We start from the raw sequence: 16,473 nt of genomic DNA on the forward strand, positions 1-16,473 counted from the left end.
ATTTTATTGACGATCGTATAACGTTAGTACGTGTTATATATTATGTGCATTATTATTGTATGTATGTTATATATTATATTATTATTATATTGTTACGTGCGTTAATACGTAAGTCTTCGAGCGGTAAGTTATTAACTATGACGAATTATCGATGTTTCACCTTGTCGTGAAGCTCTAAGAGATTCAAAAGTTGATCCTCCTGAACCATCGCATCCCTCAGGAATTCTACTTGAGCTGTGTCATAACCGTCCCTTTCTCCTCCAGAGAGAACCCTGAATCTTCTGCCTCCGACTGTGCTAAGAATGCTGCAACCATCTTTCAGCAGAACTCTATCTCGAATCTCAAGCATAGTGCCGTATTCCGCGTATCTGTTACAAACAAAGAATCGCTATTAAAATTAAGCTTTTAGTATCTCAGAACATAGACAAGATGTTTGAAGAACGTAAATAGCAGTTTTCATTAAATCAATAGTATCTCTCAGCTATAAGTTACTGCCTTCGTACAATGTGTACGAAACATCAGCGATTTATAGCTCGACCGAGTGGCCTATCTCTATATCTTCGTTATCAAACACGACTGATCGAACGGACAACTTGTTTTTCTATTTTAACAAGGACCATCTATCGAACTCAGGAACTGTCTCATAGTATGGCATTCTTAACGCTTGTTAAGAGAATAAAAAGGATAAGAAATGTCTAATCTTCAACTATGCTCTTACTTTGTAAGTAAACAAAATGATCGTTCCACATTACCACCTCTTCCACTGAATATATTTTAAGAAGAAGCGAAAAGGAAAGCTAAAAGGACAATTACCTCTTCGTCCCCGTCGCTTCTCTGTTGAGACACGCCGCGATACCAAACTGGCGAACGCCACTCTCGACGCATCTCCTCACCATCAGCCTGTATCTCGGCTCGTAGACAAACAGGGGACAAGCGACACAAGGAAACGCCGTGGTACAAACAAAAACCGCGATCTGCTCGCTACCCAGGAGACCAAGTCCCTGGACCAGTTCTAATCGGTGGCTGGCTGCCCTGGAGGCGTATTCCGCCGGGGCCACGGTCTTCAAAGCCCTCTCGACGAAGTCCGTCACCGTCTTTTGGCTGCTGGCCAAGTACTGAAAATGCAAAGGACACTCTGCTAAGTCGACCAGAAACCTCGTCGTCCTTCTCGAGAGATGCCTTCAACATCTCGCTGCTGAGATTCGTGATTTTTTCATGAGAATTTCTCAGCACCTTCCTCTTTCGTGACATGTTTCGTGACCATCTCCCTGGAGAACTACCGGCATTAATAACGAATAGGATGTTTCAGAGAGTTGCACGTAGAATGTTTTGTTTGAAATCAATCGAATCCTGGTGTCGTTTTGATTAGACTGACTACGTTGATTCGATGCACTGCATCGTTCATATTTATGAAATTTATATTGAAATTATATTTATTACGTTGCATTGTGATAACGGCCGTGTATTAATACGCACGTTGTTGAATAAAGAACGTTTTGCTACAGTAAAGTTGTCGATCGAACTTTATATCGATTGACGATCTCGAGGCTATTGTTAAATTTACCTACGTAATAATGTAATAGGAAGAAGCAAACAAGCAACCGCATAATGAATGAAACGGTGTATAATTAGAATGGTAGGAATCGTGCTATTCATCAGTGAATGAAATAGCGTTCGGTAAATTGTCAATCGATATAAACACCCGTGTAGCATATTTGGATATAAAGTCACATTTGAATTACAGAAAGCCAACAACCAGTGATATCTAAAAACATCGTAAGGGTATTTCTAAAATATTCATTCGCCGTTTTTTAAATTCCAGAATTTTTCCATAGAGGATTAATAACTTCTCCGTACATAGACTGTAACAAATATAGACTGTGTTCGATTCTATTAACTCTTCTGAATTACTTGTGTAAATATCACGCAAAAACTTCCGCAAAAAATATTTATCATGAATCACAGCGACCAATTAAATAAAACGAAGCAGCACTGATAAACGTTTAGCGTCGCGTTAAGGAAGAAGGAAGGAGAATATGAAAGAAAGAAGCAGTAACAATGCGGGAATAACGGTCGCGAGGCGTTGTGTAATAATGTAACGTAATACGAGGGAGGAGGGGATCCAGGAAAGATACGGGATTGCCAGCCGCAAAATTTATTTAACGTCATTAACGACGATGCTCACAGGGACAATTGGTAATGATGCCACGAACGCGGAAGCTCCTAACGGCGGCCATGGCGACCACAAACAATAATCATTTCAATCTGCAGCATCGTTAACCGCTAGGAAGCATTATATCTCATTTATGGACAGGTGTTCCACGTCCTGACGTTCTTTTGTTCCGCGGAACATAATTCGAAATCAACTTTTTGTCTTATGATTCTTTGTACTCGTTATATAGGATGTTTCAAATTTCGCCAGGTAAATTTGTCCAATATGTTCTATAGATTTCAACGAGGAAGAACATATTATACATATAAATACAAGAAAATAACGACAACACATGCAAACCAGCTGGCTGCTGAAGCGAGCAAAACTCTGATAGAAAGAAGACTAAAAAGAAAACACCCCACTGACCTCACTAAAGAGATAGAATAGCGAAAGTCGAAGATGGTATCCCCCTGGGGGTAGCCATTCACGTGTTATTTAGCAATTAAGTTAGAAAAATTTACCAAATGTCCAACTGGACAAATTGTAAAGTACAAATTAAATAACAAAAAAAAAAAAAAATTATACAAGTATATTCATACTATACTTACATCGACGAGAGACGTGACGCACAAAGGGCAGGCCGAGGAATAATCCAAGCAACGATCCAAACACATCCAGCAATACGTATGCCCACATGGTGTTGTTACGGGTTTCCATAAGAGTCGACAACACAGAATGCAATCTAACTCGCCTGCCGTGCCACCGGAAAGGGGAGGTAGAAGAATTTCAGCGGGTCTCGCTTCGAGCCCTGTGAAAAACAAACGCTTTAGTTGATTATCGCGTGTCTAAAATATTTTTATCGCGTAATCTTATGCTTTAAAAGAATTCTATTATTGATGTTAGAATTATACACAAATGAAACATATGTAATTATAAAAAAAAAAAGGGAATTAGATTTCAACAGAAATTAACAGTATTGTATTATTGTACTATTTTATATTATTATTATTATTATTACATCGTACATGATATAAGGTTTGCGAGAACTTACGCAACGTACTTGGATATTCGCGTCAATATGAATTTCTGCAATATTTATCGATATCTCGTAAGGATATAATAACACTTGGGTGAGATAAAAATTTAATATTTCAAAATGGTGAATGTCTTTGGATAATTGAATTCCTCGAATCAACTTATACCTTTCTAGTTTTCAATTTTACACGATAAGAATTGAATCTTTTAAAAGGGATTAATCAAAAATTTACGAGCAAAAAATAAAAAGTAAAAGTTTTCAAGATAATTTATTAGTTAACAGGACAAATAAATTATGCGCTTTTGGATCTTTAGACGTGGATAAATGGTAACAAAATTTGAACGAACAGGATGAAGAAAGTGGGAACTTTGCACGGGAAATTAACAAGACCGTAGAAATAAATGAAAGATTTCGCGTTGCTCGAGCGTTGAATGAACTTTACTTTTAAATAGCTTGGGGATTCGTTTATCAATGGTACGCATTCAACCGCACATATCATGGTAAATGTGCAACGTTAGTTATTAATACGAAATGTCAGATAGAACGTTATCGGGTAACCTTTTCAGGCTGCAATTCATCTTTTATAAAAACATAGCCATATTCGACGATTAAAAATTTGCTCAATTTGTAAAGCATTAAAATTATGTTTCAATACTGACGAAGATACTTGAATAATATTCAATGCAAAATATTGGCAGCATTTAGGTAATTCGAATATTTCGTTTCTTTTTTCTTCTAGTCGATACTTCTGCATATAAATACTACCGCTACAAATATTATTGTAAATGCTCGAATAATATAAACTATGAACATTCTCATTTAATTTAGATAACACAGGATTTTTAAATAAGAATCTAACTACGGATACTTATGAGAAATTTAAATGTATATAATCGTTTGCTTATTTAGATAAAATATAAATGTACAAAAAGTAGAAAATATTTAAAATACTCCAAGCTCTACATAAAGCAAAGTACTTGCTTACACTATGAAATATGAAAGAAGCTTCTATTTAGAATTCGCGTAAACGTCCGCAGCCTATTAACGATTCTAGATCTCATCGTTCTTCTGTAATTTGCACTCGATTTAACGTTACAGCCTTTCCAACTTACTTTTCAGCTTTTCTATGTCTTGGTAGAGACGATCTAGGCCAGCCTGCAGCTTCATGTTGTTTTGTGGTGCTGTGGTTGACAGGAGCCTTCTGCTAACAGTCTGCAATGAATCAACAAGGATAATTGGATTAAGCGCGAACTTTAATCTACAATTATTAGGATTGACACGATTAGAGCTTCTTTTCTTTGAAATACAATTCATCTTTATTCGCAACGGGACGCCGTGAGCTTGCGTAACGTTTAATGGATCGTTACGCAACTCGACAATCTGTTCGGAACTTAATTCCTCGATATTTCGTTTCGCCTGTTTTTCTTCTCGCTGTTGCAATTACATTACCATTTGTGCTTAACTCGAAAACCGTGTTTTTCCCGTATTCACGCGTTCATGATTTTTATCGAAAATTTCGTTATTTCGTAATCTTGAAACAAAGCGTAGGAACAGAGATACAAGAACGAATGTTGGTTTTTTGTTATAAATTTGAATAATAGAAAGAATCTATATTTTTTATACTATCAAATTTTAGTATGATTTATCTTTCTTCTTTTTTTATTTTCTTCTGTATAGAACTTTGCCTTTCTTTAGATCTTTCTGCGAAATATATAACGTATTTTACATTTTAACATATTATTTATCGTAATTTAAACAAATCACTCTACAAAGTGAGAAAATTCGAGGATTCGTAATTAAACGTGGCGAACGATTATTATTATTGGTTAGCGAACACAGGCTTATCCCGGCCACAAGATTAATAGTAATTGAAACGTCGGATTTATATAAGTTGCAGCCGCCTAGCCGCTTATTAGCGCCGCGATATCCGTATTTCTCGTTGATCTATAATAATTGCAAATTGATTGTTAATTACGTGCTTCCCAGGCGGCAAGAAGTACACGTGTTGTTACAATACAATCGGACGCGAACAGATACAGTGACGTCCTCCCAGGAAACAGAACGATTAACCAAGATATCTGAGCGGTAATCGAGAATATGATTAAGATATCGATTGTTGTATTGCTTGTGGTACGTGCCAGGAATTAAACGGACAAAATCATAATTGCAACCTGCTGAAGTAGAACCGCGATTAAATTACTCCGTTTTCTCTATTACGATTTGATATTTGCTTCAGTGAACTATGTGTTTGAGTTAAATATTTGCTTTTGATCAGTTGCTCGTCAACAATTTCGTATCACTTTAATTATAAAAGATTAAATTCGGAAGATTGAAAATCTAAAATAATTAAATTTTTTACGACGGCTGGAAAATTCAGTTCGTTAAAATTGTATCGAAAAACACGAAGGAATTACACGAACATAAATGATTTTTGTTTCAACATCATGTGTATATATATGTATATTTTGCTCTTTATTCGTTTTCTTTTCTCATCGACGTTTATCAAGAAGCAACGATCGTAGAAAAGAAATCCGATCGAAATTTCGTAAACATAGAACGTAAGAAGAAAAGCATAAAGTTATTTGATAATTCAATCGCAGCTTCGAAGTCAGCATAAAACTGTACCTGAACGATGATGTCACTTTTAAAATGGCCATTCAGTTATCAAGAAGTACATACAGCTGTAAGTACTGTGTATTAAAAGAATGCAACGTCTAAACCATGTTACGTAAATGAAGAATCGTTTAAACGAAGAATAAACACTGTATGAAACAGTATATGGTTGAAGTTAATTCAATTTTACATCATTTATTTTCATCGATATAGTACGAGGTTAAAGTCACACAATTTTAATTCGGGGCGCAATAGCGAAGCTTGTATCTTATTAAAAAATATATTTTAATATCTCCATCGTGCGTGTACTGTATCATAAATATTTTTACTACTTTGCTTAAAATCAAACGCAACAATTTTAAAATTATTAATAACGTTATAACAAAAAATTGAATCAAAAATTATGGCTGCTGCAATTCCCGGGCATTTCTTTTTTCTTTTTTTTTTTTTTTTGTTAGACAGTATTTCGCTAGCATTGCAACTAGCATCTTATCAAATCTGATAATTCATGAGAATATACCGGTAGTGACACTGCCATGCATACATATGCGTGCGTATACTCAAACACTTGGACTTCAAATTCTAAGAATTCGTGTTAACGATAAATTCCTGGGAAAAAAGTCGAGCATTAGAGAGCTACAAACGTTTCTTACAGAGACGTTCGCCATTGCGAATAATCTACGAAATCCATATTTTCCGGCATATTTTCCGGCATATTGGAAATCAATCTCGCAAATAGTTGCATATAATTCAACTTCGAATTTTATTCCACGCAAACATATTCTAATTTTGAACAATTTATATCGCGTAAAGAAAGCGAAACTCGTTATTGAAAAAGCAAAAAAAGAAGAGGAAATACGCTTACGTTAAACTACCATCTCCTCTCAAATTGAAAGATATTCGATAATATTGGAAAAATTAAAATAAACCTTAAATCGTCCAGCCTTGTTTTTTAAAATTTCACAAGATTCCTACCTGAGTGAACTCCTCTTCGCCACCGCTGCTATTATCCTCACAGTCCGAGGCGTTCAATACTGTTCGACGATTCCTCTTCGGGTTCATCAGCTGATGACGACTCCTCGTGCGCGATGCACCCTCGGTCAAATTGTAGGGGGTGCGAGATGGCAGGCCGTAACGACGATGTCCAGATGATAAAACTTTGTACAGCACCTGAAGACGATACGAAACAATGCCTTTTGTAATTCTAATGCGACGGAACGATGAAAGCCGCTTCCTCCGCGAACTGCTATCGAGGATTCGCGCGTTGTGCGACGCGCCTTAGACGATAGAGACGTCTCTTTGTCACAGGCCGATGTTCCATGCAAATGTAGCCCGTAAATCCTTGTAAACGAGATATACGTCTCCTTTGGCGCGAACAAGAAAAATTATGCGACATAATTACAATATTGTCTCCAATGCATGTTGATTGCGCGCGACGACTCACGTAAGATAAGGGGATGTCGCTTTGTAAGTACAGTGCGACCCGAAAACATCGAGTCACGAAAGGAATAATACAACAAAGAATAAGAAAATGAATTTAACTATTGTGGATAAATATGTGTGATGGTATTGTGCTATCTTCGTAATATAAGAATTAATTTATCGGCAACTTCGTTTTCGTGACATTATCATAAATGAGTAAGAATCGTGTGGATCGTTAGAGCGAATATCTGGTATATCTCGTTAGCATTTAGTATTATATTTTGAATCGTGCGTAACAAAATGAAGGGAATGGTTGTATCGTGGCTTTCGATTAACTCGAATATTGCACTGAATTTTCATCTTCAATTTATGGAAATTGATCGTTGCGAAATTGAATCCTTGCGCGAGATCAAGCGGTTCGTGAACGGTAGTCAACGAGAAACATAATAAATTTTATACTTCGTGTTTCGCCATACAAGTAGAACGTGAGATTTTCTTCGAGTAAACGGCGGTACACTTCGATTTCTGTGATGGATATTATGTAATATAGCTCCTACGATTATCCGTAATAACTTCAGAAAAACAATGCACAACAATTGCGCAGCAGCGTTTTATTAGATGCGGTGGTTCCACGTATTAGATACTTTTTCTTCCTCAACTTATACCGTTAAACACAATTTTCTCACACAAACTCAAGTTCAAGTACTTCAATAAATCGAACATTTACTTCTTTCCGATATCAAAACGTTCTCTACCTGAGCCTTGACTTCTTATCTGAACATGGTCTAAGAAAAATAAAGAAAAGAAAAAGAAGAACGTTCGAAATAAATTCTTTCCATTAAGGCGATACTTGTTTATCTCGCGATATATCTTTTCATTCCGCTAAGGCTCTCGTGGTTTCACAAAAACACGATTGCATAATGGCGTGCAACACTGTTTTCAAGCATTCGCAATCGTTAATTCCTCTCAACGCCTTCAACGAGACAAACGCAAAGAGGAAAACGCAAGACAAACCAAAAGTACACGATTCGATTCCGGATGATCGAACATCCGCGAGTTACAAAAGAAGAGTAAAATACAGAAAGAGGTTAGGAGGGAGTCTAGAAAATTTCACGGCACCTTGTGCAACTTCCTCGTGGTTAAGTCGTATCCGGGCACAATAGAAGAACATTTTCAACCAGAAGAAAGTGGCAAACGTGCGGATGTTGCTTGCCATACGGCTCGAACGCCGCGCGAAAAGAATGATTCCTCGATCTTACATAAGTACCGGTGCAGCTTGCGTCAATGATTGTACCAGCCTCTAGGTTACATAATGACCGTTCGAAATTCAATTTGTCGTGCCTCTTCGATTCGTTCGACTCGTTCGACGAATTCTAACCCCAGGTCGCCCCCGTGGCGCCATTAAATCGAACGCTCTGGCGATAGTTGGCTCGATTGCATAGTCCACGGTGGTTTGCCGCGCGAGATTAATCTCGTGCGGCTGGCATTGTAATTTAGAACTATCCGTATGAGATCTTACGAAATTGTTTGATTAAATATCATGATTGGAACATTTATTAATTAAACTTGTTCGTTATTGTGAAATTTCAGGGTTTTCGGTGCAACGAATGTTTGGCCATCGTGCTAGCTAGGGTATTTTCTGTAACTTAGAAATGATGTTAGTGGTACACGTTTCATATTCATAGTTGATGTTTCGTTAACGCGTGTTACGCTTCGGTATAATCGATGGGAAAATTCTAATGTTATGTTCGCTCAATCGCTTAGAGTATGCTATACAATTACGAAATAGTGTTTTCCAGATGAATCACAAACTGATGGAAAAGAAGCAACGGTGGAATACCCGCGATAAATTTTGATTCTGCAGCTGCACCGACTTATTCTCGCGTCGGAAAAAACAATAGCCGCGATTCAAAGAGCCAGACGTCTCGAGTTGCTGTGAGTGATTATCGTTGGCCTTGCCTCCAATGTGGACTAGCCTTGGGTCACTCACCTGGAGAGCCTTATTGGAATTATCGGGTTGTCACATGGTCGACTGATATGACGTTCAGGAGGTCAACAGGGAAATAAATTCGTTCTTTTTCTACTTGGTTGAAATTTGTTTTCATTGGACGCGTAGGAGCAGCTTGTAAGCTTATTATATAACGAAGAATCGAATCGTATGCGTGGCTCGGCCTAATGCCCCGAGGTATTCATGAATGTCAATTCACAGAATATTTATCGTCTAACTTAGGCTATTCATCTTCACGCCCACGGGACGTGCGAATGTTTCGTGGAAGAATGATATCGTTGAAATTTACAAGATAATTGTAGATATCAATTTAGATCAAGGCGCGAAGAATCAAACGTCGAATTCATCTTTCGTTGTTTTTCTTTATAGTTTGCATGGTGAAAGCAACTGAGTTCTACAAGATTCGTGTCTTTAGATGTTTCTTTGAAAAAGAAAAATAACACGAAGACAATCGCATTAAAATTTAATCTGTAAAACCGGATCGTTTCAATATCAAAAATGACGAAAAACAAATATTTTTTCCAACTCGTTGCGTACATTGGTCCACAGATTATACGTAATTCCTGTAAAATAATTTTGTGTGAGAAAACTTCAATTGGACCCGAATAAGAAAATTCATTGTTCGAGCATTTTGGCTTGTCCGACCTTTCCAACATAATTACATTAGCGACTTGATTAATCAGATATTTCTCAGAAAATGGAGAAATGATTGTGTGAAGGCTGCCTAAGAGGGTGGTGGATGCGTGATGAGGTCTTCGGTTAATGCCACGCGGTATAATTCTTACAGTCATCGCGATTCTTTCTCGCGAGAAATCAGATTTAATCGAACTTAATTAACCCGTTCATGCTAGCTTTGACTTGTAACTTTTTCATGCGAAGGTGACTTTGTCGACACTCCGTTATGCTATAAATTATTATACATCTCGTAAGGTTTCTACGTTTTTAGCCGTACACTTTACACACTTAGAATCCATATTAATTTCATTCAACAAATTTACATAACTTTATTTACAACATATGCGAAATTATTCATCTAATTAGGCCGACTACGTCGCAGAAACAGAACGAAGAACGACCGCCATTGTGACTAATTAAAAATAAATTCATTAGTTCCGTTTTACACTTTCGAAAGAAATATCATTTTATAAATCTGAGAATATTGAGATATTATAATACGTTAAAATGCGTAAAACCAGTTTCTTTATTATATAATATATTTTATTTTATTTCCAATCAATAAATAATATTCCGCATATATCTTTGAACTAATCAGTTATTCATATATCTGATTAAACGTACGATCCAATAGACATAAGAAGTATTCTACTCTACATACGTTTCAATTGCAGATCTCTTTTTTTTTTTTTTTTAAGTTTACAGACTATAGCAAGGATCTTTGCACATTACTCCGCTTGAAATCTTGTGTATCGCCAGAGCGAGACATTCGATACGTAGAATTCGATCGTTTGAATTCAACATTCAAAACTGTTGTTATGCTATCAAGTTTAGACATTTACTAGAAAAATTACAGTATCGTAAACTCTGTTCTCATAAATCTACGAGACATAAACTTCATATCTACCAATAAACAATAATCACGTTAATACTAGCCGACGTACATTTCTCTTCCAATTATCATATTCTTTGTATTTTCCACGTATTTTCGTGACGCGCGATAGTTTACTAACGACACGAAGGAGAGGGAAGAAAAAACGATACGAGAAGCGAGGAATCGGCACGAAAGTCAGAATAGAGAGGAACACGCGTCACGCAACAAACAGCTCTACTCGAACAGCGTGTCTATTCGCGAGTAGTTATCATTGCCCCGGTACGGGTCACTCACCTGACGACTATCATACCGAGTCATTAAGCTACACCGCTAGCAGCCGTACCGGAAATGCCGTCGCGCACAGACGTCCATTTCTTTTGTACACGTTCGTGACTTCGTCGCGGTATCTTGATCTCTCTTTCGCTCGTTTGTACTGTTCATCCGCGAGTACTTATCCACCGGTCGTGCATCGTTCGCGACCATATTAAAATGAGAATAAACGCTAACGGATCCCTCTCCAAAGAATTTCGTTCCGTGTGGAGAATTACACGCGGATCGAGTCGTTGACTCTTTCAGATCTAACGTCGAACGTTTCTAAAGGAGTGTTACGCTTTATTTATGCTACTCTTTTCGCGTAGATAACGCAATCTATGTAACATTGTCTCGTTGTTTTATATAAGAGCGTGCTTGATTAGAGTAATCACTAAATATTGTATTGGAAAATTAGTTGACGTAAAGTAATCTAAAAACAATTTTATATATAAAATAAATATGAATAATCGAATTCAAATAAATTTATCTAAATAAATAATATGGTGTTCTATCTAAATAAATAATGGTATTCGTGGATTCTCGTTCAGTGGATATTATTTTCTCTTTCTTGATGTTGAAATGGACATTGTAAATGGCTAGTTGAAAGCATTGCATCGTAAAGATAAGACGAATGTAGACATTCTAGCGATATTTTTAATATTTATATATAATAATTTAATATTATTTACCCATCGATTAATTTCTATGTATATTACATCGTGATGTTTTTATATAGAACTGCTTTTAATATGTAGAAAGTTAATCGAATTCCTACGTACGACGATCGAATTGTTTACAAAAATTTGTCAAAAGTAACTTATCAGTAGAAGTATATAAATATCGTCAACAAATTACAGCAAGAAAATTGTTACAAGTAACCCTTCTTTATCAAGGTCGAAATAAAATTCGCTTGTCCTCTGTTATTACAGCTCATAGTACATGCTATTCTAAGGTTGTAAGAAAACCTTCATGCGTAGAATTAACCGCAGAACATAACGTCATCTTTATCGAAGTTTATCAAGAAAAGCGTGGAAAACGTGTAATAAATTAACTTGATAACAATCAACAGAACGATCGAGATAACAGTAGATGAGTTTCTTTTTGTGCATTTTTTAAACATGTAATAAACAACTTTATAATTTCATCCTCTATAGACACTAAAGAAATCACAATTATTTCAGAAAAAAGATCTAATTTATCTAATAGACTTTGTTGCATCGTTCAAGGATGGCTGATTTTATCTGTCAGTCTCCTTCTTCAAATTATCGTAAATTCTTCGGCGACGATCGATTGCTAAGATCTCGATATTGAAATAAAAATGATAAGAATATTATTGCAGCAATTCTACGCTGTTTTTCTCCAACAGAAATACGTTAAAGGGTCGCGCAGGTTTTCGCAGTGGAACAAGGCGCGAAAGGTGAACGTTATTCGCAGGACGACGTAACATTTAGACTTAATATAAAAATCGACATACCTTGATCAATTCGTGACGCACAGCTTGAGGATTCTTGTCGATAGCTACGCTAATACAAAGGGCAAACAGCGCCTCCTCGTGTCTGCCAAGAGCCGACAAAGCCACCCCTCGTCTGTAATGACCCTGTTGACAAATGACAATGCAGTAATTAAAATCCGCTTCGTTTTAACTGGTAATTGATATTTCATAAAGTGAAAATCTTATAAAATTCTTATGAAATATTCACAATGTTATTCAATAACCTGTTCTACTCGCACGACGAATATCAATAGAGCAATAGAACAATATTAAATATTAAAAGCCTTCAATTCAAGTCCATAATATTTCCTAAGCAAAGTATCTTGAATGAACAGTTATTCTTAATTTTCACTTTTCACCTTAACGGGACTGACATAAACGCGTAATTTGTGTAGAACGGTACCAAGATACAAAACCAACTACAAAGATGTATGAGATGCATAGGCGTAGAAACAGGAAGAACTTTATCGATGAATCAACGTTGTTTTATCGAAGTATTAATGGTTGCAAGAATGCACGGCGTGAAATTCATTCATTTTAATTGGTTCGTTCATGCAAATACAAAATCAGTCAGATATTTTTCTCTGAGATTAAATTATTCAGATTTGTAGAGAGAGAGAGAACTACGCGTGTAAATTGCTCTACATAAAAGCAATACAAATGATCACTTTTATTTCATTATATCGGCGGATGATGCATATGTTTTTTCCGTTATGCTGCACGATATTTCCATTGTTAGCAACAATATTATCTCGTGATAATACAAACCGTTATCAATTTACGTCATTACTATAAATGATACAGCTACCGCGGCGTTATCGATCAGAAAAAAATTCGTTCGTCATGTTGTATTTTGAGCAACATATTAGCAGACTTAATGAACAGACAAAATTAGAATTGATCGAAGTATTTTTATTTTACGATTATAGGAATAACAGAAAACAGAGATAAGTTTAGATATTAATTTCATTTTACGAATAAGAAACGTCGAAATATTATTATTTAATAAACTATAAACTATTTAAAAATAATGTTTATCGCTAGCATTAACAAAAGTTAAACTAATGGCAATTTCTAATATTTACCATCTGATTCGCAGTGTAAAATTAATTCAGTGAAATATACGTAAAATTAACGAAACTGAAAGAAAATTCTTCCTACTTGTCACGTTTCTCAATAAGGTGTTTGCTTTGAATCAGACTATCAGACATCTAATCTAACCCTCGCATCTCGGTTGGAAATAATGTGTCACGCGTGGCTTGGTGAGTTTGGACCAGGATTGGGTTAAGGGTAAAAGGACAATACGTAGCCAGACATCTGATCGAACTGCGTGCCAAGTAGGAGAAACACACTGCCTCTTGTGTTACGGTCACGCAAGAAATTTCGATAAAATATGCTTGTACGCAATTGTTATTTTCAATTTTACACGTCACATCTTTTTTAGCTTTCATACAAATATTTGAATATTAAAACAGATCATATGACACAAGATAAATATGGCGAAAATATCTTCTGATTTATATCAAATAAAATGCACTGCAATTAAATAAACAGCTTTATTCATAATTCAAGAACTATGCGTCATAACTTATTAATATATTATACGTGACACATTATTTTCATTGACTCGAACGTTATCACGCGTTTCTAGAAAGGTGCACGCCAAGAAATCCATCTAATTCTATGACAAGTAAAAACTAAGTTGACATAAAACATCAAATAAATTATTTTCTCGTATACACGCGATACAAATTATTTACACGTTCACTGTTCCTTTGCACGCTATTCTAACGCGATAATGTACCATGACAAAAAGGTGTTTCTCACCTTGCCCCAGTCCGGTCGTAGCCTAACAGCATGATCAGCATCCGTAAGGGAGGCTTGAGGCCTATTCAGCAGGAGCAAAACGTGAGCCCTGTTGCTAAGATGGAGTGGGCTGTTTGGCGCTGAAACAGGAGGAAACAGGAACGTAAAGCATCGCTAGGATGTTGACTCCGATGAGTACAGACGGGAATTCTCTTGGCAACAAGATGGTCCCTTTCGTTTCACCGCAGTACCTTTTCTCGCAGATTCAATTTTGGGGAAAGTTTTCACGTAACAATCGAGGAAATTCTTGGACAAGACCGATGTTTCTAAAGCCTCTAAAAATTCTGCGGGAAAGTTCAATTTTATTAAACAATTTCCTTGTCACGACAAATATCTTTTTCACTTTTGCATAAGCGTAAAACGATCTCCCGCTGAATACAAATTCGTGCAACTGAATGACGCTCTCCAAATCTCGACGTCGTTCTTATTCTTAAATCGCTATTCGATAAGCGTTCGCGTCATTGAGATTTCACGACGAATGTTGATTGCCCGAGAAGTCATTTCAATCGTTTGAATAATGTATAAAGCGGCTCGTAAATTAAGAAATTAACCAGCCGTCGCAGAATCGTTAATTATTTTGTACTTTTTCGTAAAGAAATTAATACCGTGATGTATAGATTTCCTCGTTACGATAAAACTAAAAATCTCGAATGGAATAGAATAATGATAATAATCGCCTAAAAGGGTAATTTATTTATTTATAGGCTATGCCAATGAGAAACATTATGTAACGCAAACGTTGACGTTTGTCTCCCAATTTATTCGCAGTACATAACATTGTTTCATAAGTTCTCGGAATATACCGTATATTTGTAGTTTTATCATTCTGATCTGGTTTCCCATTATACGAATATGTATTCTGTTTTGAGAGAATGTTTAAATAAAAAGTAGAATTTATATCTTTACGACTATCGTGAGTCACAAAAAAAATCTCCACGCAAGAAATATATCATCGTTTCTTCGTCGTCCTTAAGGTAACATTTAAATTTGCGTCATTCGAAGATTATTGCTGGACGTTGATGAAAATGAAAAAAAAAATAATACAAAAATAATGAAATTTTCTTCGCGTACATACAATTAATACGAAATTATGGAATTGAGCAGGGGCATTAGATCGATCCTGAATTAAAGAAAACGGTTTCGATCGCATTACTCCTCCCATAAGCGCCGATCAAACGAATCAGCCTAATGCAACGTTTCATCCTATAATTTGCTCAAGGTAAAGTTTACTATGAACCAAACGTTCGTGTAAGCCGAATGCGCGTAGTCACGCTGGAACATCGTCATGTAACTTTCTCGAAATAGGTTTGTACGCGGTCACGATTTCGATGGCATCCGTTCCTCTTCGAGACTGTGCGCATATGAACGAAATATTCACCACTGTTCCATAATTACGACGGTTCGCTGTGTGATTGAAACTTCATTTATTACGCGTAAAATATCATTTAAACGTCAGCTACTAGCTACTCCTCTGTCCCTTGTTATAAAATCAAGTCGAATGAAAAGTTCCTTTTATATGGTAAATTAAAATTGAGCTTATATGACGCGGTAATATCACTATTTAACTTTGGTCGATAAAAATATCAACAAATATCCCGCTGCAATCCAACCACTTTAAACTCTCCACTTTCTCATCGATATTCTCAACAATCTTATCTTATAACAGTAGATATATCTCTTTCAGTAATAAAAAATCTTTTTGCCAACATTGAAAATCATATGAATACTAAGGTTCCAAGTATTACAATAGCACAAATCATCGCACTTCGCGATCAATGGATTTAAAACCAAACCAAATTGCTCATCGTCAAAATTAAATATCACGTTAATTTCGATCTTCCGAATGATACCACAAATCATCATAAAACTCGTTATTGCGGCCATAGTAAAACGTGGTACAAAATTTCATCGTCGCGATCCTATTCCGTCTTCGTAATCGCACTGAGTGACAGAGCAATTCGGTGAATAGAGTATTCGTATATCGCAAGACTAAATGTTGCACGCGCGACAATCCGCAAAACGC

General features: G+C 36.2%; 1 protein-coding gene across 2 annotated transcripts in view; it reads right to left on the bottom strand.

Annotated features, from left to right (window-relative positions):
- Nucleotides 1-16,473, bottom strand: part of LOC139998311 (LON peptidase N-terminal domain and RING finger protein 3) — a 66,500-nt gene that overhangs the window by 4,373 nt on the left and 45,654 nt on the right. For both annotated transcript variants that reach the window (XM_072022752.1, XM_072022753.1), the window contains exons 2-8: nucleotides 14,412-14,530; nucleotides 12,567-12,689; nucleotides 6,777-6,971; nucleotides 4,301-4,400; nucleotides 2,761-2,960; nucleotides 814-1,115; nucleotides 161-368 (exon numbers count right to left, since the gene is read on the bottom strand). In XM_072022752.1, coding sequence (XP_071878853.1) covers nucleotides 161-368; nucleotides 814-1,115; nucleotides 2,761-2,960; nucleotides 4,301-4,400; nucleotides 6,777-6,971; nucleotides 12,567-12,689; nucleotides 14,412-14,530 — 1,247 coding nt within the window. The remainder of the gene's footprint in view (nucleotides 1-160; nucleotides 369-813; nucleotides 1,116-2,760; nucleotides 2,961-4,300; nucleotides 4,401-6,776; nucleotides 6,972-12,566; nucleotides 12,690-14,411; nucleotides 14,531-16,473) is intronic.

This window comes from Bombus fervidus, chromosome 1 (genome assembly GCF_041682495.2).
Source record: "Bombus fervidus isolate BK054 chromosome 1, iyBomFerv1, whole genome shotgun sequence".
NCBI classification, from domain to species: domain Eukaryota; kingdom Metazoa; phylum Arthropoda; class Insecta; order Hymenoptera; family Apidae; genus Bombus; species Bombus fervidus.